This window comes from Excalfactoria chinensis, chromosome 3 (genome assembly GCF_039878825.1).
Source record: "Excalfactoria chinensis isolate bCotChi1 chromosome 3, bCotChi1.hap2, whole genome shotgun sequence".
NCBI lineage: Eukaryota > Metazoa > Chordata > Aves > Galliformes > Phasianidae > Excalfactoria > Excalfactoria chinensis.
The window spans coordinates 4053414-4078217 of record NC_092827.1 but is presented as its reverse complement, the minus strand read 5'-3'; the positions used below and the strand labels follow the sequence as shown (position 1 = coordinate 4078217).

General features: G+C 42.2%; 1 protein-coding gene and 1 long non-coding RNA gene across 4 annotated transcripts in view; one reads left to right on the top strand and one right to left on the bottom strand.

The window, feature by feature from the left end:
• Nucleotides 1-5439: 5439 nt before the first annotated feature.
• On the bottom strand, nt 5440-11254 carry LOC140249587 (uncharacterized). Its single transcript, XR_011903037.1, has 2 exons — nt 11116-11254; nt 5440-8503 (listed from the first exon to the last, which is right to left on the bottom strand). It is a non-coding gene; the product is annotated as an uncharacterized lncRNA (long non-coding RNA).
• The window catches only part of MSRA (methionine sulfoxide reductase A), a 253554-nt gene continuing 239893 nt past the window's right edge, over nt 11144-24804 (top strand). For 2 of the 3 annotated variants that reach the window (XM_072331485.1, XM_072331487.1), the window contains exon 1: nt 11144-11275. In XM_072331485.1, coding sequence (XP_072187586.1) covers nt 11149-11275 — 127 coding nt within the window. In that variant the 5' untranslated portion in view covers nt 11144-11148. The remainder of the gene's footprint in view (nt 11276-24804) is intronic. The other variant, XM_072331486.1, reaches the window with a different exon arrangement.

Sequence of the window (24804 nt, the reverse complement as noted above, 5' to 3'; positions counted from 1 at the left end):
AGGAGTAGCTCTATAAAAAGGTGTCAGGAGCAGCTGCCAGCTGTGAAATTCTGCTTGTCCTTCCTGGTATTACATTGGACCACTATGAACGTAAAGGGGTCTGGTTGTCTGGAAATTGAATCTTGGCCAAGAATTGACCAGGATTACCCATCCCTGGCAGAACCCAAAGCCAGGCTGGATGGGACTTTGGACAACCTGATCTGATGGGAGATGTCCCTGATGGGAGATCAAGTTAACTGTATCAGTAAGTAACAGTGATGTCAACAGACTGCAGTTCCACACACAAGAGAATGTAACAGGGTTATTGATGGATTGCTTGCCCATAGCAAGGACAATGTGCAAGATGTCCCAAAGGAGAACACTGGGACTACAAGATGCAGTAAGAAGGAAAAAAGTCACGTACACTAGGAAAACACGATGGCAAAATATGATGCTGAGGCTAAATATTTAGACACCTATGAGCAACCTGTTCTTGGAGATGTAGTCAGGGGAGAAGGAACTCTTTGTGAAGCCTACATTTGCTATGGTGTTACTAGAGAGCTGCTTTTATGAGAAGCTGTAATGCAGTGAGATTTGGTATTGCTGTAGGAATAAGACAGCCAAAAATATCACCAGTGCAGCAAATTTATAATTTATAAATTTTATTTATTTTATAAATAAATTGGATTTAGCAAAGAGACCTATGAAAAATGTGGCAATTTTTAAGAAGGAAATTAATAGGGGCCAGGAATGAGTGAGATGCTTGCAAGCAGCGTGGATGTTGTTTAAGGACACCAGAATAAAGGCTTAGAGAAAATACATGGTGTGTATCAGAAAAGATTTTTTTAAAAGACCAGAAGAAAGCTACTGTAGTTAAGGATCAGAGCACAGGAGACTATTACAAGCAAGAAGTCTTCATGTTCAAACAAGGCGAAAACAGGGAACATGCATTCTCTTAAAAAGGTAGAATGAGAAGATTTGAAGAATACCTTTAATCCTTTCCCAAATATGTCTGGGTTAGAAAGCCTGTCAGGCACTGTGAAGAGCCATCAGAGGTCCAGGGTTTGTGGTGAATAACTTCAGGTCTGCAGGATGCAGTGGATGCACAAAATAATGCTAAAGTAACTTGAATGTGAAACTACTAGACTGGCAAATATGGAGCTGAACTTCTCACATCTCAGAGAATCATAGCATGGCTGAGTTTGGAGGCACCTCTGGGTCCATCTGGTCCAATCTCCCCTGCAAACAACCACCCTGAGCAGGGTACTCAGGACCTTGTGAAACTGGGGAAGAGTCCATGTGGCTTTTGCAGGCCGGAGTCTTGCTTAATAGAACTGTCAGCTCTCTGCAGCAGCAAATAGTGTGCCAATCTGGTTGGTGTTGTCCTTGCAGCTTTTCAAAAGCCACTACCAAAAGCTGCTGAGTGCAAGAGGCCATGGGCATGATTATTACAGGAGATAAAATGTCTTTCACTGATTAGAGGATGAACAACAAAGTGTTTTCACAAGATGGGGATGGCTAACAGGATCCTAGTGCTGGGACATGGACTATTGGACACATCAGAAGTTACTTGACTGATGTGCTGATGATTTGAGGATGTGCAAACGAAAACCATTTGCAGAAACCTCATAGCTCCGAGAGGGTGGGTGATAAAATGGCAGCTGAGGTTCAGTGCTGTCAAGGCAAATTAAAGCAAACGGGGAAAAACAGCTCTGAAACTCTGACAAGTGCTGGTGCTGAGTGAGGTGCTGTCAGTGGAGATGTGATCTTAGAGCTGAGGGACACGGGGCCATGAAAATATCAGAAAACCATTGCTCAGTCAGAAATGAAAAGATAAAACTTCTTTTCCCCTCCAAATGATGAACTGAATGTTAGGAGCTGTTAGGAAGTGAAAAAATACTAAAAGAAAACCCATTGTTTCGCATTTGTAAGATCACATCTGGCAAAATGCATCCAGTTTTTGGTCTTCCCATCACAAAAATCACATTGTTAAACTGGAATGAATCCATTGGTGCCCTCAATATCCCTAAAGAAATGGAGCACACAAAATATGAGGAAAGGCTGAAGGAACTGACATTGCTCAATCTTAAGAAGATGAGGCTGAGCGGATTTTGTTGCCCCCTTCAACTATCTTAATAGAAATGTTCAGCAGATTGAGCCAAAACCTTTTTGTAGGTGCAGAGAGAAGAATGAGGTTCAAGTGCACCCAGGCAGAAGCAAGGGAGGTTCTGGTTAGACACATGGAAAAAGATTTCTCACTGTAAACTAATCAAACACTGAACGGGCAAAGGAATTGCCATCCATGGGGATACCCAAAGCCCTGACGAACAAAGGCTGTGAGCAACCTGGGCTAATCTGGCCTTTCTTTGAGCATGGGATTCGAGTAGAGACCTCCAAAGATCCCTCCAGAACAAATCTACTCATCACTCCAGCATTGCGTTGCACCTCTGTAGGTCATGGCCATGCAGGGGATTGGAATCTGATCATCTGTCCCTTCCAACCCAAGCCATACTATGAATCTATGGTGCATCTTATGCCTATAGGAAAAAAAGAAAAATTCTACCCCACCATTTTCTAGTGGGCTCATTCAGAAAAGATTACTCTGCATACTGGGTCCCCCTGCCAAGGTTACACCTATGCAAGCCTTGGCCTAGCCTAGCATTTTCTTTAGGGTGCTATATAGGGGAAACAGTGAGCTCAGTCCTTCCTCTGGCCTTGAACGCTGCTTCCAAGTGTTGGCACATCTCCTGCCTGGTGACATGTTTCTATAGGTGAAGTAAAAGTGCTCAAGGTGGAAGCTGTTGGCAGAGAAAGAGAAAAGCTGCTGCCAGGGCCTCTGAGCCTCACGGTTCTGAAAGCTCCTCTCTTCCCCATCTGCCTTTCTAACCAGCAGCACTCTGCAACGTCTGTATTTAATTCTGGCAGGTTGTGAAGGGCAGAGGGGGGAGAAGCAGTGGCTTTTTACACCAGTTATCATTCTATGCAGTGGCAAGCTATACTTTACTTTGGGGAAAGAAGACTTAGATGCATGCTTTTGTGACATCAAGTTAGATCTTGGGATGCTGAAGATAATAGGAAGAATGCATTTCCCGTTAACTTCTCTAGGAGCAGCTTGCACATTTCTGAAAGCAGATGGCATGATGTATATTAAATTATCACTTATGTCGGGGGGCTTATTTTAAGGATGGAAGTGTTGTCTCTTGGTATTTGTGCCAGAACTGCTCATCCCCAAATGAGGGTTTTTGAATTCCTCCAGCCATCCTGGAAAATACTTGAAGGAACACACACCCTCCCAAAGACAGGTTAAAACTGTACCATCGTCTTCTTGTTTCACATCTTTTAGTGGAAAGGGAAAGAGATTTTTACACCCCCCCCCCCCCCCCCCCCAAAAAAAAGGGTCCAAACTTGCATGAACCGAACCGAAAGCAAATTGCAGATTTCATTGTAAATCTCCTCCATGTAGCTGAAGGGGTGGCATTGACAAAAATAACATGAATAAGTGGCGCAAAGATGCCTTGTAAAGAAGTCTGAAGCAAATGTTGAGCCATCAACAATATTTATAACCTCTCGCACTCGGAATAGAAGATACCAAGGGACTGCAATTACAGAGATATGACAAATGCTGCATTTTTAATGACTCCAGCTGTAGGACCCTTCATTGTACAAGCACATCGCTGCTGGGAGCCATAACCTCAGTTTAATCCATGTACATTGGTCCTATCTTATGCACTGCCCAGTTTTTCCGTAAGAAATATTGCTGTTGACCACCTACGGAGTTGTATTCAGTGTTGCAGATATCTACGTTCCATTTTTCACTTTGTTTTTGCTCCTCTCCATAATCTAGGCTGATAATAGAGTACTCTTCTGTCTCACTTGCAATGCTTTGCACTCATTCTGATGCCCTTACGCCACACAAATGTCGAATCACACTCTTCTGTGAATGAACTGTACTTTAATCCTCTTCACACCACTATTTCTAAATTAGCCTAGTAATTCTATCCCATCACCATGTAAAACTTCATCCGAAAATCAGCTCCTGCACAGGGCTCATTATGGCTTTGAGATACTCTGCCTCATTTGGAATATAAGCCTCTGGGGGCAGGAGAGGTGACCAAGTCCCACTGATTGCACTAGGACTGAAATATGTAGAGAACCTACAGAATTTCAATGCCTCAATATGATTGGAAATCTGGACCCGTGCCTACCTGCACGTGCTGCAAAGCAATATATTTCATAGCTTTGTAACAAATGGAATCTAAGGTCAGTACTTGGTGTGCAATAGTTTAGTAGGTGGTCTGATCTATTTTACATATGCTGCTAACTTCTTTCCCTCCAAATATGATATGACCTGGCACTCGATTTCTCTTTCAAGAGTGCAGGTGCTCTCTCAGAAAACGTCCTCATATTTTGGTTGCATTTAAGGTGTGCCTTAACCCATAATAGTACGATTTCTCCAATCTCAAACATATGACCTTTCCCCTTCTCTGCACCTGAACACAGTTTGCCAAGCAATGACAGGCTGTGCTGTGCATCTATTCCCAGAAGAGCTTTCCACGTTGCAATTCAGTCGTCACTGTTATTCCTGGATGGTGAACCAAATAAGATATCTGTGGCCAAAAGAGTGAAAACTTCTCATCACCTTTAATGAAGCACCGGTTTAATCTTCCTTTCACACGTTTTTTCCTATGCAAGTCGATGAGAAAGCAGCTCACGTTCCTGACCTGCTGCAGTGGAGGCAGGAGCCCAGCAGAGGGCTCAGGAAGCAGCCGCCAGCCCTGGGAAGCATCAGCATCCCTGGGAAGGTGCTGGGCAGGCGAGGCAGAGCCCGAGGGAAGAGCTCATCTGTTCAATCATATTCACCGTGCTCCTTAAAACACCTCATACGGCATTAGCAAATAAACAAGCAGTTCCAGACAACATCAGCTTTTATTACCGTGGATAGTGTCATACATGTATTTTTAATCTTTGTACGGGTATTTCTTACAAACTTTATTAATAAGAGGGAATGCTGCTGCACAGCAATATATGATTGCACTTAAAGCTTATGAAGCTCCCCTTTGGTTTTATAGTACCAGCACAGCAGGCTGCACTGAGCACCACATGAACTCATTTATAAAAAGCTTATTACAGCATACAGCACGAGAGCCCCTTTTTAAAGCCCTGTATGGGAAAGCAGCGCTATTAAACGCGATCATTTCCTTTAGCAAGGCCGTGTAAACAGCTCTGTCATTTGTTTTTATAAAGTCATCAGTGCCGCTGCATACAAACCAGCACCAGCTGACAAAGCCAAGGAATCTACGAGACACTGTGCAAAGCATTTAGAGCACATCATCAGCCCGCGTTGACGTTGCGGAGGTCTCTGAGCATTTCCGCACCTTGTGAATGTGATATGGATGCATCAGCGCCAACCTTCCACTGGCAGATTTTTCCACCTAAAAAACTGAATCGATTCCATTAGCTTTATTATTTTTTAATTGCGCGGCTTTAACAACAACAAAGAGCGCCACGATATTTAGATCAAGTGTTTTTCCATGCATATAAGCAAAGCAGGCTGCCAAAAGCCCACGCCAGTAATACATTTTCTGCTATCTAATCTATTACAAGGCATCCTGATAGCAAAAAAGGCCCTTGCTTTATTGGTTAGAGAAGTGATGTTTTTACAGATTTCGGAGATATTTGATGCTATCTGCAGAATTTAAGTGGATCTTCCTTGTTACAGAAGATTATAAAGGAAATGCAGTTACCCACCATTTGTCTGTATTTGCAAGGCAGATCACATGGTAGCTGTAGCAGAGCAGCTGCTCTAGTGCAAGGTTACTCTGAAATACAGGGACAGGTTATGAGTTAGCGCTATGTGGCTTCTTCACTATGACTACTTCAAACAAACAGAAGACCTCAACACGCTTCAGCCACTTGTACGGATTTATGTGAGTGGACTTAAGACTTCCAAGCTATTCAACAGGGCACCTTCTGCTGTGAATAGATGGAATAAACTTGAGTGCAGCCTATCTGCTTTCCTCTGCTATTTTAAGAAGGGATGAATTATGTTCTGGAGATACTGGTCTTCTTTCCTTTGGTACGGATGACACTTAGAAGCTCAGTTTAAGTCAGAGCTAAGGTTGGGTGATATCACTCCCACCCAAAGCTGGTTTTTTTTCTCTTCTCACCTGCACTTTATTTCTATCCATGAAGACCATCATGCGTAACTAGCATTCAAGGGGACAGAAACAGAGAAAATCCAAAGTGAAAGATGCAAAGGATATTCACTGAAAAATCCATCAACAATCTAATTTTACCAAGGGAAGGGCTGTATCATGACAGTTTCTGGTGAAACCCATGTTGGAATCTAAACTGATGTGTGCAGCACAGGCCACTGAATGTACTGAGTAATTTGTCCTCTCAGACTAGAAACTGGAATTGACCTACAGAGTACTTTGTACCACAGCTGGAAACTGTGATTAAAAAACCCCAGGGCTGAGCCTCAGCTGCTGGTAACTGCTTTTAAGCCCAGCACATTTATAGAGCTGAGAGAAGCCATGCTACCCAAGAAGACATCTGTGAACTGGCCAGCTGCTAAATCCTGGTTACTGGGAGAAGAGAGCTCTAAGCCTGATTCATGTAGAAACACTGATGATGGACAGACCCCAAAATGCTTGTCTGCATCACCCTGGCTTGTTGGAATCAGCTGTAAAGATGCATCCTGAACCTTCACTGAAAGAGAGAACCAAGGCTTATGCATGCTGATAGGAAGGAAAACTTGCAGATAGTCTACTTGTTTCATTAGCTTTTCATTAGCTTTTGTACATAATTGCCACGGTGAAATGGAAAAGCAAAGAACAACCCGTGTACGCACACTGCTGGTATCCTGCATTTTTGCCTTCTCCCTTGCATGGTACTCTATTAAATTGTCCCTTGTTTTTTATATTGTTCTGTAAACCCCAAATCACTGCACTACTCTGAGGTGTAATGCTGATGGCTCCTCTACGTCAGTTCCATTTTCAGTGTAATTTATGTAGCTGAATCTGTATCCAAACTCCCATCTAGATCACAAATGGAAGGCATGTGAATGACTGATTAATCTTCCCTCTTCTCTCTAGAAACTGTTTCATGTAGATTGCTTTACTGTATTATCACCTTCATTCTCCTTCTGGGTAACAGATACAGCTGTTGATACAGGAATTCAGGTTTGTTGCTTCCTAAAAGAACTGTGGTACTTAAAATCTCTAGTTCCCTTGATTGAAAATCCTCCTGAGAAGCAGTTCATGTCCTACTGCTAAAAAGTGGGCAAGCAGAGGTTTGTCCTGATGAAAACATGTTCATTTTCAGAGATCTCGTTACCTAACTGGTCACAAAATGTGACTGCAACGAGGCAGTCTTCATAGGGCTGGCATGTTTACAGTGATGTCATGTAGGCATCAGTTCTGAACTCCCATCATTTGACATTTCTAACCATAATGGAGAGGCACATAGACAGTAGTTTCCAACTGCTAGCAGCTGACCCCAAAATCTGCAGGAGTGGTAGTAACAAAGGCTATCAGAAATTGGTATAAGACTATCCTAGTAATTTAAAGGAGGCCAAGGAAAGACATAGAACAGAATTCCCTGTATATCTGCCATAATCTATGGATTTCTATACATTGGTAATAAATTCCTGTAGAGCCCTTGGGAATGCCAGTAGCATGCCTCCAGGGCTGCAAGGCTAATACTGACTGCCCTTGGACACGTGAACACGAAACCAAGCAGGAATCAGGAAACCATATTAGATCTGTAATTGCTTTGTTGTGACCAATACCAGAATGCTGCACTAATTATTCATATCTTCATCAGACTGGGCAATGAAATAAATAATTAAATAAGGAAAGATGTCAACTAAAAACCTGGAGAGAGTTCAAAGAAGGGCAATGACAATACCTGCGGAATGAGAAAACAAGAAATCTCTTCGTGCAAGGAAAGACAAGCTGTTATTCAAAGGAAGCCGAACTAAAAATAAAGTGCGTGTTTCTAACAGCAATTAAGCACTGAATAAACCACCAAAGCCCAAGGAGGATCCTCTATTGCTACATGTTTTATAATCAAAAAACAAAATCCAAACCGGTGCTCTTCCAGAAGATGCACAATGCAATAGAAACCCGGCTTTACAATCAGTGTTATTAGCATGAGATAGTCACAGGGGCTTTACTGGTTGCAAAACACAGCACATTTTGCTACACTGGAAAAACAGTAATACAAAGGTGAGCAAATCCTGCTCTGAAAGCAAGGACTATATATAATGAATGTCAACTGTATTTTGATCATGCTCTTAAAAGATGGAATGATTGGGAATCTGTGTATAGTCCTGCCTGGAAGGACACAGGTTAAGTTCACATCCCTTTTCTTCCTGTTTTCTCCTTTGCACCTTTTTCCTTCTTCACACTGATTTCCTGAAGGTCTTAAGCACACACTGTAAAATGGTCGCACTAGGAATACCTTTCAGACTCTTCCTTCTCAGCCTCTAGAATGAGAAGAGGGGATGGCTCACACTTTCCTGAAATATAAAGGAGATTTAACAAATTACAGAAGTATTCTGTTTCCACGGAGTGAAGAAGCACTAAGCACTTCTGTAAACCACCAGTGTTTATTCATTAAGTGGCATCATGGCTTATTACTATTTAATACTTAGGATCCAGCTCCGAAGCAGGAACACGGTGTGTGAAGTGCCATACAAACACAGAATGAAAGACTGTTTCCTGCCCTTAATAGCTGTAATCGAAATGCTTCAGCAGCCCTGCTATCTGTCACTGCTCTAACCACTGTTTTGGAGTCCCAGTGTCAATCCTTTAGCGCCCTTCTCTGCTGCTGTCAGCTTCACAAATGAAGCAGCTGAATGCAATGGGTGACAAAGCATTTTTTCCCGTAACAAAGAACACCTCTGATTTAAGAGACATTAATTTAAATACATGTGGGCAGCATACACAGCATGGAAGACCACTGGGAACACTGAGCAGAGGGGATGCTGGCTTTTCAGAGCGCATAAGGGCCCTGTAAGGTCTCAGCCACTTCATCTGCAGACTGAATTGTCCAAACAGAAGTCTGTTTTTCTGTCCTTCACCTCTGATTGACCTCGATTCATGCAAGGATGATGGCTATGAAAATGGAACCACTCACAACGAGGCAGCAGGAGCGCTCACAGTGAAAGATTCAGGTTGGGCATTCACAGTTTCATCGACAGACACATTAACTCTTACAGTAAAAGCTGCACTGCTGTCCCTTGTAACATTAACCATTGAGTTCTTTTTAGATGCATGTCCTTGGCAGGGAGTGAAGTGAGTACAGAAATATATGGTGAAAGGAAAAAAATGGAGACAAACGAGGAGGAAGAGAATTATTTGCTATCAGTCCAGTGGATGTCCTCATTTTTAGAGGCTTCTAAGAGTTGGGAATCATCAGTATAGTTGACGCTATCTAAGAGAATGTGTTTTAAATGGAGTTCAGGTTTTCACTGAACATTCCCAATTCTTTGAAACGTATACTGCTGAAATATTGCAGTTATCCATCATACGCATCTCTATGCTTACTTCTTTAATGGATTTCCTTTAAGCTATTGTAGATTTTTAAGATATCACCTGAGGATCACCTGACCTCTCTGGTCCGATTATCAACGATTCTAACTGAATATATACAAAACTCCAAATGGGCTGCAAGCACGGGACTACTTGAGTTCAAAGAGGTTGCTGTTTCATGTATAGGAACTCTAGGAAACCTTACTTAGGTTACATGAGATGGTCTCCAGAACTCCCTTCTAAGAGGGAAGAACACTGTGAAGAACAGTGAATCTGAAGACAGAGATGGGACAGCTCATTTCTCAAGTCTCCATCTGAGATCTGAATGTTATGGGAATCCTGGCTCGTACAACATGGATTTCCTGCTTCACCAAATTCTTTTGGGAGCATGCAGGAATTCTCAATATTGCTGTAAATATCCAACACTCCTTTAAAGCTGAGTAAGTTCTGTGTCTCAAGAGCATCACATTCCTGTAAGATCCTGTTTGACTGGGAGGTGAATGGCACTTTGTTCTTTTGGCACAGTGCATTTTTGAGCGAATTATCTGGCCTCCCTCTTTTAGATTAGACTGTCATTTTATCATCTTCCTTTCCATCCAGGCAACAATCCAACTTCTTTACAACCCTCCATATGAATTTTGCATTGAATTACTCTCATTTCCTTCCCATAATGTCTTCGCCTCACATTTGTGCATTATCTTTTCCCTTATTGTGAAATTCACAGAGAAAGGCATCTGTCTAGTTCACAAACTTTCTTTGCAGTCAGCAGTTTTTGGACAAACTTCCCTTCTCCTGACCATGACTTTACAAACAATTCTCTGGGAGCCAGGAGATCTGGTTTAGTGGTTTTCTGTAGGTACGGTAAAGGGAGGACGGTTGGACTAGATGATCTTGTAGGTCCTTTCCAACCTTGTGATTCTCTGAATAACAAAACGCCCGTGTTCCAGCTTCTGTGTCTCCCACCTTGGGAAATGTACTGCTTATTGTGTATAGAATCTGCACTATGTGTGTTACTCCCATTGAAGATGATGGGTATTTTCTGCAAGTTTTTATACTCCATTCACTTCTTGTTCCCGTGCTTTTATTGCAAACATACACACAGACACAGGTCTTGGAAGATTTGTTAAGCACATATTCTATATACACATAAAAAAACCCAAACACCAACAACATGAAATCATGCAAGATTGGCATAGAGATTGGAAAAGACAATAAACTGCCCAATCATCATGATGCAGTGTGTAGCATTAACATGACATAGTGGACTGCTGCAATGATCACCAGAGTCTAGGGAAAAAAAAAACAAAAACAAAAACAAAAAAGAAAGCATTATAAAACATATTGCTGTACAAAGAACGTGTGTAGCACATCTTGCTAAGTGTCTACGTCCCTCTAAACCTTCTCATACCCAACTGGGGCCAGTGATGTGAGGGGGTTGGGGCTGTAAGAAATAAAGGGACAGCGAAGGGCCCTGAGGGCGCCCAGGAGCTCGCAGCACACAAGGGCCGCTCGCCAGGGGGCGGGCCTCGCACCTCGCCGCCTCACGCCCGCCCGCCCCCCACCCCGTCGCCCGCCGGTTCCAACGGCCGCCGCTCACCCTTCCGCCTCCCTTCCCCGCCCTCAGAGGGCGATGCTAACGGCGCCGCGGCGCCTCCTCCGGCTCTGCAGCTCCACCTTCAGGATGGGAGACTCGGCCTCCAGGCTGCCGCGAAAGGAAGAGGCGCTCCCCGGTAGGAGTCAGCGCGTTCCGGTAGCAGGTAAGGACCGGACCGGCCGCCCCCCTCCCCCTCGCCCGCCCCTGAGGAGAGCGAACCCCGGGCCCCACGGCGGCCCCGCTCTGCCCGCCTCCGCCGCCGCGCATGCGCACGAGGGTGGCGGCGCAGGGGGGTGGAGCGCTGCGCGGTGGGCGGGAGGGGCAAGATGGCGGCGTCCTCGTCGCAGTGTGAGTCCTGGTGGCTCTGTTAAAGAAAGACGTAATAGTTTTACCTAAGCGTAGCGTGGAGGATCTAACCCAAGTGTATGGGAAGGTCTTAGATAAAGTTGTTATTTCAGTGACTGCTTTATTTCTCCCTTCAGTTTGAGTAAATGCGAGCTTTTAAGTGCATAACGTTGCAACCTTGAATTAAGCAACTAATCCCACCTTCTGTCAGGCAGCCTAGCGTGGAAAGCATTGCAAAATGACCGCGATCCGCTGTTCAATAGCAATTAGAGCAGAAACAAAATGCCTCGGTGTGTGTTCAGAATGAGAGACGATGACCTCGTGTTGTGTTGGGGAAGGTTCAGGTTGGATGTTAGGAAACATTTGTCCTCAGAAGGAATAGTGATGGCCTGGGATGGGCCGTCCTGGTGAGCTTCCTTATACCCAGTGTCAGCCTCATAATGCACTGTTAGTGGCTGCTTCCCTTTCCAATACTGCATTGTGCTGCTGAGGGGGGTTTGCTGAGCTGTCATTTTCACAGCCTATCCACGTTCTGTAAGATTGACCCTCAGCTCTCCCTCCACCTGCAGAAATATGTGCTGTAGGCTGCTGACCATCTTGGCCATTGACATTGGAGACCACTGAACCTTATAACGCAGCCCACTGCATAGTTTGCTTTATTTGCAGTGAGTGTACATTACTGCCTTTTAAGCTGACACCCAGTGCAATCTCAGATCCTTTCCAGCAGGTCAGAGTTTATCTTGCAGCAGTGCAGAGCCTGTGCTTCTCCTTGTTGACCTTCATGAAGTTTCTGTTGGCACAGGCCTGAAATCTTTCAAGGTCTCATTGTACTGAAGATCTTCTGTTTGACATGTCCACTCTCATCTTCAATTTAGCATCATTCTCAGACTTGCTGAGCATGTTTTCTGTCACATCACTCTTGTTCTTGTTTAAGATATTCAATGATATCGGCCCCAGCCCCTGGGGTAACCTGCTACATGCAAGACGTCAAGCTATTGATCACTGCCTTTTGATTTTGGTGATCCTGCCAGTTTTTGATGTGTTTAGTGTCAAGCAGACTGTCCTTCCAGCCTGTGCTTTCACGGCTTCCAAATGCTAATACTGTGAGTGATGGTGCCAGAAGCCCTGCTAAAGTCAACATATCATCCACTGCTTTACCCTAATCTGCATAGCCAATCCTTTAATTGTAAAAGGCAACCTGTCTGATCAAACATGATTTGTCCTGGGTTGAGTTTTCACCAGATGAGGTTTTTCTTTCTGGTCTAGAGGGATGCTGGTGTAGCAGGAGGTGTCCCTGTCTATGGCAGGGGGTTGGAACTAGATGATCTTAAAGGTCTCTTCCAACCCAAACCATTCTATGATTCTGTTGTTCTTCCATGGGCAGCCTCCTGAACCATGTTAGTTGTATTGCAGCCGACTGAGCATCTTGGAAGTCTCACTGAATCGAGCCTTGAAGAGAGCTACATTGCTTTTCTTTGTAACATACTGACCATAGGAATATGTGACTCAGTGTGATGGGTTGTGATTCAAAGGGCTCAGTCTGCAGAAGTTATGGAAAGTTGGGTGAAATACCCTGCTGTGAGTTGCATACGTTGCAGACAGTAGGAAAATTCACTTCCTCTGTCTGTAATTGAGCTAGATCTGTCTGATTTTCAACAACTACCATAATCTGGGAGTGATGTGTTAGTTCCCTTGCAGTAGAGCTGCTGCATTTGTATTTGAAAATCCCTTCATATGATCTCTGTATAATGGTGCAATGCAGTATCATGTTCTGTAGGAAAATCACATGCTATTTGTTGCTTTTTACCTTTCCAGTAGAACTCTAGTCGTCAGAATTCATTTTAGTTGCGATATTGCTGAAATCTTGCTACATTTTTGTATGTGAATATACACTGCTTGCATTATTTGATTGGCTGTTTATTTATGATAGCGGTAGGAGCCCTGATGATGTAGTGGAACCACCTGTGAAGGTGGTTCACCACCACCATGCAAAACCATGACACACTATATAAATTTGCATGTATTTTTATATATGTATACATACCCACACAATCTTAGTTGTTTTTCCTCAGCTGAATAGCAAACTATTGTTAATTAGAAGGAATAGTTCATCCCACTGATTCCAATGAGCAGTGCCAGGAAATAGCTTAGGTCACAGTGTGTACATCTGTACTGAGTTAACTTTGAAGCGGTAAAGGTAAAACTCATGAGTTGACAGTCTTAACAATTGTACAGAGCCATTAGAACTCACACATATGTGTGTGTTTATTCGTATATTTGTAGATTAATAGAGTAATCATTGCAGACTTGGAGGAGGTCACTGCGAATTTCTGTCTGACCTCCAGTATAAAAAAGAGCACAACATTTCCATGAATTAATTCTTGCTTGAATCAGCTTGTTCTCTTTAGAGAAAACACCGATTAAAAATGCCCTTTGACTGAGAACCCTCTGCAAAATTTCACAGTTTTTGCCAATGTTTCATAACTTCCTCCATTCAAATACCGCCTATTTTGAACCACTTTGCTGTGTTTGAACTTCAGCCATTGACTTGTTACAGCTTTTTTGTATTTGCATCAAGGTGAAAAGCGTGACAGTATGTGTTTCCAGCTAATCGTGAGATATATTTAGTTGGTAATTGTGCATTAACTTCTTTTTAAAGAAGCAAAGACTTAATCAGACATAAAGCAAACAAAGCAAACTGTTTTATTCTGTCAACAGAAAGAATGTTTTCCAGTCCTTCATTTGTTCCTGTTTCTGTATCTTAAGCTGTCATCACTTGGTTATCGTCTTCCTTGACGTGTCGCTATCAGTAGCGACACAGGATTTTATTAGTGATAGAATTAGTGTCACCTGCAGTGTTTTCCTGTTTGTATATCATAGTATCACAGAATGGTTGGGAGGGACCTCAAGGATCACAAAGCTCCAACCCCCTGCTGTAGGCAGAGCCTCCACCCTCCACATTGAATACCAGCCCAGGCTGCCCAGGGCCCCATCCAACCTGGCCTTGAACACCTCCAGGGATGGACGGGGCATCCACAGCCTCTCTGGGCAGCTGTTCCAGCACCTCACCACTCTCATAGTGAAGAACTTCCCCCTGATAACCAACCTAAGTCTGCCCTCCTTCATCATAAATCCATTTCCCCATGTCCTGCTGTTATCTACCCTTGTAAAGAGTTGACTCCCCTCCTGTTCATAGGCTCCCTTTAGGCACTGACAGGCTGTAATGAGGTCACCCCGCAGCCTTCTCCAGGCTGAACAAGCCTGGCTCCCTCAGCCTGTCTTTGTAGGGTAGGGTTCTGGTCTCATCCTCTTTGTTTTGTATTTAGCACTAAGATTTCAGTTTTAGCCTTACCATTGTTAAATGTGCGATCTTTGAGTGCAAGGGTGACTGTGCCTAGGCTGAGTTGGGCTAGAACAAGGTGCTCAGGAGGGTCTCAGTGTGTGTACAGAACTGATGGGAGGCAGTAGAGAAGGTACAGCGAGGCATCTCACTGGTTCCCTGCAGTGGGGCAAGAGGTAATAGGCACAAGCTGAAATGCACAGAGCTCCATACAAACGGAGGAAGAAAACCTTGATAGATGAATTTTCAGCAGGCTGAACAGAGATAGGTCCATTTCTTCTAAACTTCCTGGCGGATGTACTGAAGTTTGACAACAGAGATCCCTTTCTGTTCCTTCAGAGACATGTTTCTTTGAATTAATTTATGCACAGCATGGACACGCATTTGATGTGAACAGCTTTGCTCTTCCCCATCTGTCCCCAGGCTTTGGAAGTAGCACATATTTTTCACAGGATTTGGGCAGATTGGATTCCACCTCAATGGAACCGACGTGCATGAAGAATAACATATCTTATGTTCTTACAGGGAGTTTATTATAAGAGTTGTTTAAATGAGATGAGATGATAGACCTATTAGGACCTGTTTGGTTGATTTCTAATGCTGCATTTGGTGCTTTATGGCAGCGTACATCTACTATAGAATCATAGGAAGGCCTGGGTTGGAAAGGACCACAATAACCATCCGGTTCAACCCCCTGCTGTGTGCAGGGTCGCCAACCAGCAGCCCAGGCTGCCCAGAGCCACATCCAGCCTGGCCTTGAATGCCTGCAGGGATGGGGCATCCACAGCCTCCTTGGGCAACCTGTTCCAGAGCGTCACCATCCCTGCTGAAACCAGGACACTGTCCCTTGCTATTTGTCAACGAATACATCATGGCAGTCTCCTTGTTTTTGTGCCCTGTATGTTCTGCCCAGCATTTGGGAAAAATCTGCCACCTTATGTTTATTCTGTCCCTAAGTACGTATGCAGTGTTAGTTTGAGAAGTTTTAAATAGATTTCCCCCGTCGTTGTGACAGTTTGCTGAGCTGTGTCAGACACACAAGGTTCTGCAGTGGAATTGTGAACTCCAATGTAAGCGTAGTGTTTTCCGGGCTGCTTTTCGATAAACATAAGGAATAAAGAGAAAAAACATTAGATATCATTTCCTTTCATGAATTAAAAACGTTCATTAAGCACAGGGAAATCTGAAACCTTGTGAGCATGAGTTTAATATCACCATGCAGAAAGTTTGAAATAGGGATTGTTAAGTGAGGCTGTACCTCTATAGAGCTTACAAGGGAAATGCTGTTTCTCGGAAGGTTTGGGAGTAGTTCTGTAAAGTTTTGAGCGCTTCACCTGATGGAGTGTTTTAGATAAAGAATCAACGGGTTAGCCATTTCTACATAAGTTTATATGGAATGCGGGTTAAAAAAATGAGGTATGACTTCAATTAAGTACAGTACAGGAGCAGGTTGAATAGCCATGTCGTATGAGCTCTAGCATCCCTCAAATTTCAATTTACCTTTCTAATTCAGAAGGGTTAATTACTTATTCCTTCATTCTAAGAAACGATCTTTGCCTCAAATATGCTCAAGCCATCCATTTCCATAAATTATTAAAATTCATTACAATTTCACGGCGTATGTGGAGATTTAAATCAGAAAAGACGTAAAGCAGAGTATGTTTCTTCGGGGAAGCACCTCATTTCCAGTGTCTGTTTACTATCTCAGTGTCTATTTACTATTTCAAGGCCAGGCTGGATGGGGCTGCTAGCAATCTGGTCTAGGTGTCCCTGCCTATAGCAGGCTTTGGAACTGGGTGATCTTAAAGGTCCCTTCCAAACCAACTGTGACACTGTCTGAAAGACAAGTTCTGATATCCAGATTTCCACATCTTTACAGGTTGGTGTGCGATGAATTTGCTTGGAAATCCCATCCTAATAACACACCATGGCCTTTACTCTTGCTCTCTCTTTGTTTTTATGTTTTTTCCCTCTTTGTTGGGTAGTTATATCTAAACACTAAACAGCTTGTTTGCAGCCCAAGCGTACAACTATAAATACTGTCCTGTCAGTTGAAAAATGGGAATTACTTTTTAACCACCCATTACATTTGCATTTTGGAAGGTGTTGCAAGGAGAAGCAGAGGTTAAGGCAGTCTAAAGGGATTTTTGTTGTTGTTGTTTGTGTGTACCTTTTGCTCTTGACAGCTGGAAAACAACAACAAAAAGAAGATAGTATGCACACAGAAAGCTTGATAGATTAAAAGCGTACAAGAGGTACGTTTGTAGAGCTGCAACATCCAGCTGTCAAACGCTGCTCCCAAGGTAACATTAAAAAACCCAGTGCTCCCTTATCACCTCTAACTACACTGCAGCATAAAGGGCTACGTCACTCATCTCTAAGCCCTCTCAAAAGAAAAAAAAAAAAAGAAAGAATAATGAAAAACTGCCTGGCTGAATCCCTGGAGCACCTCGCTGACTACTTAGCATGCCTCTCACAGTGGGATGCGCGGCGGCACGATGCACCAAGCTGCACCCCCAGGACCGTGATGGGGCTGGCACGTGGGAAGGATCCCCGGGGTTTCTCTGGCAACAGCACAGGTTGCTGGGAAACAGAATTACCTAAATGGCAGAAACTTCACCCAACTGGCAACCTCTTGAATGGAAATAGGGCTTGAAGGAGACTCCTCTTGCTGATACCGTAATTTCCCTCTCTGGTATGGAAAATGAATCCAGAGGTTCTTTATCCAGAGGATTAGGCATGGATACCGCTCTGAAAATTCATTCAAAGTTGCATAATAAAGAGGGTAATTATTTGCAGGAAGAGGTAGCGGTGTGGTACACTGGGTTCAGTACCTTCTTGTTGCTGCGGTTTTGAAAAGGGACATAATGTATAAATTCGACTAATTTGCATTGCTAAATAAACCGGTGGGAAGCTCAAGGCTTGTATTTACATGGGTTATTTTTTTCACTGGAGAATATTTCATATTATTTTGCGTGAAGTCTGGGATACATTGAACTCCTTTGGCTAATTCTGATCGTTCTGTCTGCCGTGTGGTTTCTGCATGAATGCCATTGACCTGACGTTTAAGTTATGTTGTAATTTCAACCCAGAAAAAAGGAGGGTTGTGAGAATTGTCTCACTTTTTTGACATGCCTTTGTTTTACTGTTTCAAACCTCATGAGCTTAGATGCTAAGCAGATATAGGGATGTTAGCGTATATGTGTTTTAAATGATGGGTTGTTTCAGCTATTCACATACAAGTAGGCATTGCTAAAATAATGGGTAGTCATTCAGGCTGTGACCTGGGTTGCACAGGATGTGCACAGATGTGATATGCATTGCTTAGTGCATATCACAGGAAGGTACATAGGATTAGGCTGCCTGCTGGGGCTTCACTTACCACTTCAGAGAGGAGTGAATGGTGGAAAAGCCTTTGTTTGAGCTTTACCTTGTACTGAGTACAGAGCTGGGATGGAGCGCTGGGAGGGACTGTTGGGATCATTGACTGTGGTGCAGTCTCTGTGCTTAATTAATCATGTGATGAATGTCAAAAGGCGTTTAAACTTTAAATGCCCCTTTCATCCATGGGCTGCAAGGGGAGCATCCAGTGATGGAGGCGTGTGTGTTAGTTACATCAGTGATGGTGTGAGCCCTGCCTCTGCTGTCTCAGACGACCAGGTGGTGTGTGGTATCCTGTGGGCCCACTGACTTGTATTTCAGTTATGTAATTCTGTTACATTTTAAATAAAATAGTCAAAAAATGACTTGGGGTGGTAGGGACCTTAAAGACCACCCAGTTCCAGCCCCTGTGCCATAGACAGGGATACCACTCAGTACATCAGGTTGCCCAGAGATCCATCCAGTCTTGTTTTGGGCACTTCCAGGGACATTGTAACAAATCATGGACCCTTCTGTCCCAGTCTTCCATTTGAAAGACTTTTCCAGCAATTGACTGTCTTGGCTATTTAAAATGGTTTAAGTTTGAAACTGTTCTTAAATGTTCTTTTTATCTTTTTAGCTGTTGTGTTTTCTAGTCATTGAGCATCTCTCTGTTTTCCGTTATTCCTTTGAGGAGAGAAGAGAGATGCTGGTCACAATGCCTTCTCATTGTGTATTCTGTCAAAGAGTAAAGCTATTTTAATGCCTGCCCATAAAACAGGTTACTTTTCAAAAGATGGAATCATACTTTTGAACACAGTTGAGCTGTGTTATATATGGCATTCTTAAAGGGTAACTCATATGGACGCTCATTCAGACCAGATCTGTTCATGCTTTACGTTATGGTTACATGAACAGATTAGCTCAGTGTAAGCCTGGTGTGGATTTATAGCATAAAAACTACTCCAGGTAACTGTCTAGAATGCCTTTGTTGTGCACTGAATGCTAAGTAGTCTGCCTAGCTTCATTAAGAGGTAGGTTGCGTTACATTTACTCCAGGGTAAAACAGTGCAGTTACCACAAAGAAATGTGGTAATGAGAATTTTGTTTGCATGCGTCATTTTGGTCTTTTGCTAAGGTTCACATACAGCATTTCCAGTAACAAAATATTTCCAAAGTGAGATGATGCTCAGCAACAGTCCAGTTGTTCATGTACGTAACTGCAGAAGTGCGGCTTTAGTTCCCTCAGAATATCGTTACATGGTGGTACAGTCATTGAATGTTTGGCTTATAATTGTGTGATAGTCTCTGTTTCATCTTGCATGCTAATACTCTGATTTATTATGTGTAGACTTTCAGTGGTGTGGATGTATTTGTATATTGCTCTCATTTTGATATTTGCACATTTTTATGATACATACGAAGCCTGCATTTAAATTTGTAGCTCAATTAGGATAGTACACATAAATAAGTCTTTAGTTCAAATAAGATAAAAGCCCATGCAATATATAATTATGCTTATTGCAGTTTCTTATTTATTGCTCACAGCTCCTTCTTGCTGCAGATAGGCAAAATTGTACTTAGTGGAATTTCATCCACTTGGGTGAGTAGATTATTGAGTCTTAGTTTCAAAGATTGCTTACTATTGAGGCGTGTGGCCAACTGGACTAAAGCTTAGACATCAAGCCCAAGGCCTGATAGCAATCAGGGTCTCATTAAGACTTATAGCCACCACTTATCTGTTTGAAACTGGGGGGCTGAAAGATTTGATAGCAGATACCAAGGTTAACAGCTGAAGAGCAGTTGAGCATGCACAGCTGTGACTGAGTCAACCATCTTATCTCTAAGTTGCGTGTAGCCCAAAGATCCTTGGAGTTTCCTGTTGTAGTAGTTGGCTGTATGAAAGGATCTCTCTTTGACTAGGATATTTCTTGGGGTTACCTGTGTTGTAGAGATCCCTCATACTTTGATGTCGAGATGCTTCTTGCTATTATGGATCCTTGGTAAGTGACTAATAGATTGTTCAAATTCGTTATCTTTGCTGGGATTATATCTTTCTTTGTAAGCATGTAATTAGTCTCTTATATGTTACTGTTGACCAGGTCTGGGGCTGACAGTGTCTTCAGCTGTGTGTTCATGTCCACTTTGAAATGGAGCATTCTGCTCATGGAAAGTGCCTTTTGATATTGTCAGCAACTGCATGTGGTAACTGTGTGGAAGTGTTGAGTGGTGTAAGGATTTGGTGTAATACTTTATACCTTGTTTCTCACTACTGAGTGGGTTAGCAAATGTGTTTTCTTATCAGATTGCCTACGTTTCTTGCTATGTGATTTAATTTGGTCCCCTGTGCTGCACTTTGTCATCAAATTGCTTTCCAAAGTACTTGAAGGATGTTCTCTCTCAGCGGGTAGGATTCCATCCCACTCAGATAAGTCAGATTCAAACACTGAGTACAAAACATGAGCATTGCAGACTATTTCTGTACCAAGAAATTAAACAGAATCTGGACTGTAGGTAGCTATACCTTCCTTTTTTTGTAGTGTTCCACTATGGCGTAGCTGTGGCTGCAGCTGGGCTGTTGGGAGAAGTTTGGAAGATATCACCTGTGGTCACGAAATGCCCAGCAGTAGGATACAGGCGTCCCCATTCTTTGGTGAAGTACAGGCATGTCTTTTTGCAGTGAAATAATGAATTTTCTGCTTGAGTCATCACTGAGGAATCATCTTTATGTGGAGTATTTCACGTGCCAGTTAAAACCTCCTCAGTACTTCATTTAATTTACAATAATTATAAGCAAGCTTTTTGGAAGGGCGAGAGGGGGGGAACCATCAAATATGTGTTTTACACATGTGGATGGATGTGTACGACTTTTCTACGTATTGCTGTTGTAAAAATCAGTTATTTAAGTACAGTGCAAATTTAGAAGTGGAAAATGAGTAAAAATGACTCTCTCAGGGCTGATTACTGGATACAGGTCATGATGCTAATCTGTGTAGAACCATTTAAAACATGTAGTTTGTGGGAACGATAATTGTTGAAAAGGATGCTGACTACAAAGCCTTTTGTACTTGAATTTTACAACAAAGCCCTTCCTCGGTGCGTAACAAAGAATATGATCTTATTCTTTAAGCATAGACTGATGATTACAAGAGGGGAACTTGACCATAAAAATTTTCTTATTAATTTGATTTTGTTTCAGAGCATCCTTTTCCATAATCACTGTAGCTACTGAGACTTTATATCCACTTCATTGCAAGTCTATTTTCAGTATATCCAAGTTACCTATAAGTGGATGCCATTAGAATAACTACTTCAACCTGCAGTGCTATGCATATATTTTTCATGTTGCGTGCTATAATCGCTTTTCTAAATGACAGTCAGAAATGCCTGTGAAGCTGAGTTCCTAACATTTTGATTTTTGTAAGTGTCTGTTTTTTCTCCTGAGGAAACAGTTTTCTGATAGAAATTGTAAGCATTTAAGGGTACGAATGATGTTTGAAGTTCCCTGTAGAACTTTATAGATACAGTGCGTACATCTAAAAGGTTTTGAGTGTCTCTGGACAAAGAAAATGGAAAAGCAAGATTCTGTTTTTTATTCCCATGGAAAAAAAGGGCTGGAGAGGAGCATGTCTAATGAAGGCTGACCTGTGCATTTAGTGCTTTCTGATTGGAATGTCATGCCAACAGATGAGTTGTTGAAGTATATTCCCACGCTGAAATATTTAGGATGTTGTTGATCACTTCCTGTAGTTGTTTTCATTTAATTTTCAATCATCTCTCTCTTGCTACTCCTCTTTCTTTTATATTGCTTGCTGTTATAGCTATGTTCACTTAGTAATGAATTCTTAGAGCTTCACCAGTGTTGGGCTATTTAACAATGAATGGAAACCAAGAACAAAGAGTGTCATTAGACAATTCATTGTTAACTTTTCCTCATAAGAATGGCCCAGTAGAAACAGACTTTTTCCTGTCATGGATTGTACTGTTACCACTTGATAATACATGAATAAAGTATTTGGCTCCAAGATCGAACACCTAAAGAACTTGTGGTTTGTTCTCAAAGGAATTGGTTTTACTCATCAGTTGCGGGCCTTCCCGCTAATGATAGCAGAAGTTCTAACAGAGGTAGCCCTGACATGACCAATGTGAAGAATGAATTTAGTCCTAAGAACAAAGTGTTTTGGGTCATGTCACACACATGCTGCTCATGAGCAGTGTTTTCATACCAGGTACTCAGAACAATGTGTTGCTTGTCTTTCATTGATCCACTGCACAGAGATGTCCTGACAAGAAGGAAATAAAAGGGAAATTATAAATATACCCAACATTTAAGTGTTTTAAGAATAGCACTTAAATTTTTTCCAATGGATAGATGTATTTTAATGTGTACACATACTTGTTGGCATTTGTAGTTTATATTATCTGTGGTTAGGCATGCATTTAATGCCCTTCAAGTGAAAATATAGACCTGTAAGTGTGTTTGGCTTTTGTAAATAATCCCTTCACGTTATTTTTTCTCATAAGGCTTGCTCATTAGCCTGGTATGCTTGCATTTATCTTCTTCACTTTTAATGAATGCATTCGTTTCCATGTGTAACAGCTTAAGATGTGAGTTGCTTCTTGCCTGTACGTATATACTAGTATAGGTAGCTGGGTGTCTTGTTTTTATGAGTGGAAGAGTGCTTGGATGAAGGAATTTTGAGAAGATGCAGACTGAGGAAACATCAGGAAGCTTCTGAAAGTAGAATTTTAAATGAACTGATTTCTATGAGAGGAAGTGAAAAGAACTGAGTAAATAACTTGAATTGAATGATGACTGAGACCCAGATAAATAAATAAATAAATAATATATATATATATATTTTCCCAGTTCATGGAATAAAATATTCATTGGGTAGGTAAGATACTGTGAAAGAATAAAGGTATGGATTTTTCTTTGAGCACAGGGATGTAGGTGGTGTGAAGGGCCAGGCTATGTGCTGTTCTGCTGTCATAAGCTTGACAACGTGATGATGGCCAGGTTTGCACTAGAGATGGAGCAGAGAATATTTGTAAAGAAAGATGAGAAAAGTTCGGTGGAGCCCTGGGCAGCTTGATCAAGTGTTTGATTTATTGGCTGGCAGTCCTTAACACAGCAGTGGAATTGGAACTGGATGGTCTTTGAGGTCCCTTCCAATCCAAGCCATTCTTGTGAATTCAGCATTCCCTGTATTTTGTGCATTGCAAGAAAATGGCATCAAGGAAATATGAAGGTGACTGGAGTTAGGAGAATGACTCCTTTAAATTGTAGTTACAGTGAAGTTGAAAAGATTCCCCAAACAGAAGTTGTGGTGGAAGTTTTGTAGCTTCCTGTTTATTGGATTAAGTGGAGCACTAGATTGATTTGGGTTGGAGGCTTATTTATGGAAAGGAAGAAGGATTATGTCAAAAGATTTTGACAGCTGGGAGGAGGAAGATGCACCATGCTCAGTAGCACCTTTCAAGATGCAGGCAGTGCTGGTAGCATGGAGCAGAAATGTAATTGCAGAGTATTTAAGAGATAAGAGAGAATTAGGAGAGTTACAGTAAACTACACATTTGAAAACATGCTGTAAGACAGGAAGAGGGTAGTCATTTCTGTAAATGAGATCCATTGTGTTTGAAGCAGTGTGTACTGAGAGATAAAATGAGGCTCTTCATCATATTAGTGAGGCTGTCCTTTTCTGTAAAGCGTTTGGCTACTGGGGAATACATTTGTTTTTCCTGCTGTACTTTCTGGAAGAATAATATCAAATAGTTCAAATTGTTTGTCCCTCCTGGAATTGTATATTTTTGGAATGTACCTTTTGGCAGAAGACCAATGAAAAGATGAGTTTCTAATGGTGTCTGTTGGAGTACTATAGATTCAGGAGGTCTTTTTGTTCCCATGTGGATGCCTCGTGGTCTTTCAGTAGAGGCCTGTCGACATATTAGAGACCTTCTGTCAAGTGCACAAAGAAGATAAACAGGAAAAACTAAACCTAGTCATTTTTTTCCCATTTTTTGCACATCATAATGATGCTAGATATTAACTGAGAAGGTGGGATGTGCAATATTTAGAGAGAAAAATGTGATATTTGTTTGTTAGTGGTGTTCCTTCAGGAGTTGGGAGGCCGCTGGGAATAACATGGGTAGATCTATTTATGGTCATTGAGAGCTCTTGTCTACCTGTCTAAAGGGTAGATAATTGTACCTAATGCCTTACAGCTGTTAGTTTGACTTATGTACAGAAGAGTAGTGGAGAGTGTTCAATTTCTTGTACATTGTTCTGCTTAGGAAGGTAGTGTGGTTTTTCTTTTCTTCCAGGCTTAGAATAGATATTTGTTTTGGTTTAACTTGCTTGGAGGGAGAATGCTTTTCTCTTTTCTGAGCTAAGTGAGCTTTAGCCCTGAGTCAGACCCTGGGGAAAACTGGATTGCTGGGTCATGAATGGCACTGAGCCTCAGAACAGCAGGGACTCTATCCTGAACCCTTAACAAACAGATCACTAGTATCCATAAACTTATAAAATATGCATGGTTAGGGAAGTAGTGTATTTTCTGCATAATTTATTGTGCTCATTAATGTAAATGCATAGACTTAAAATTTGGCATTTTGCCTTGCCAAGTAGCTCATAGGTAAAAGAAAGA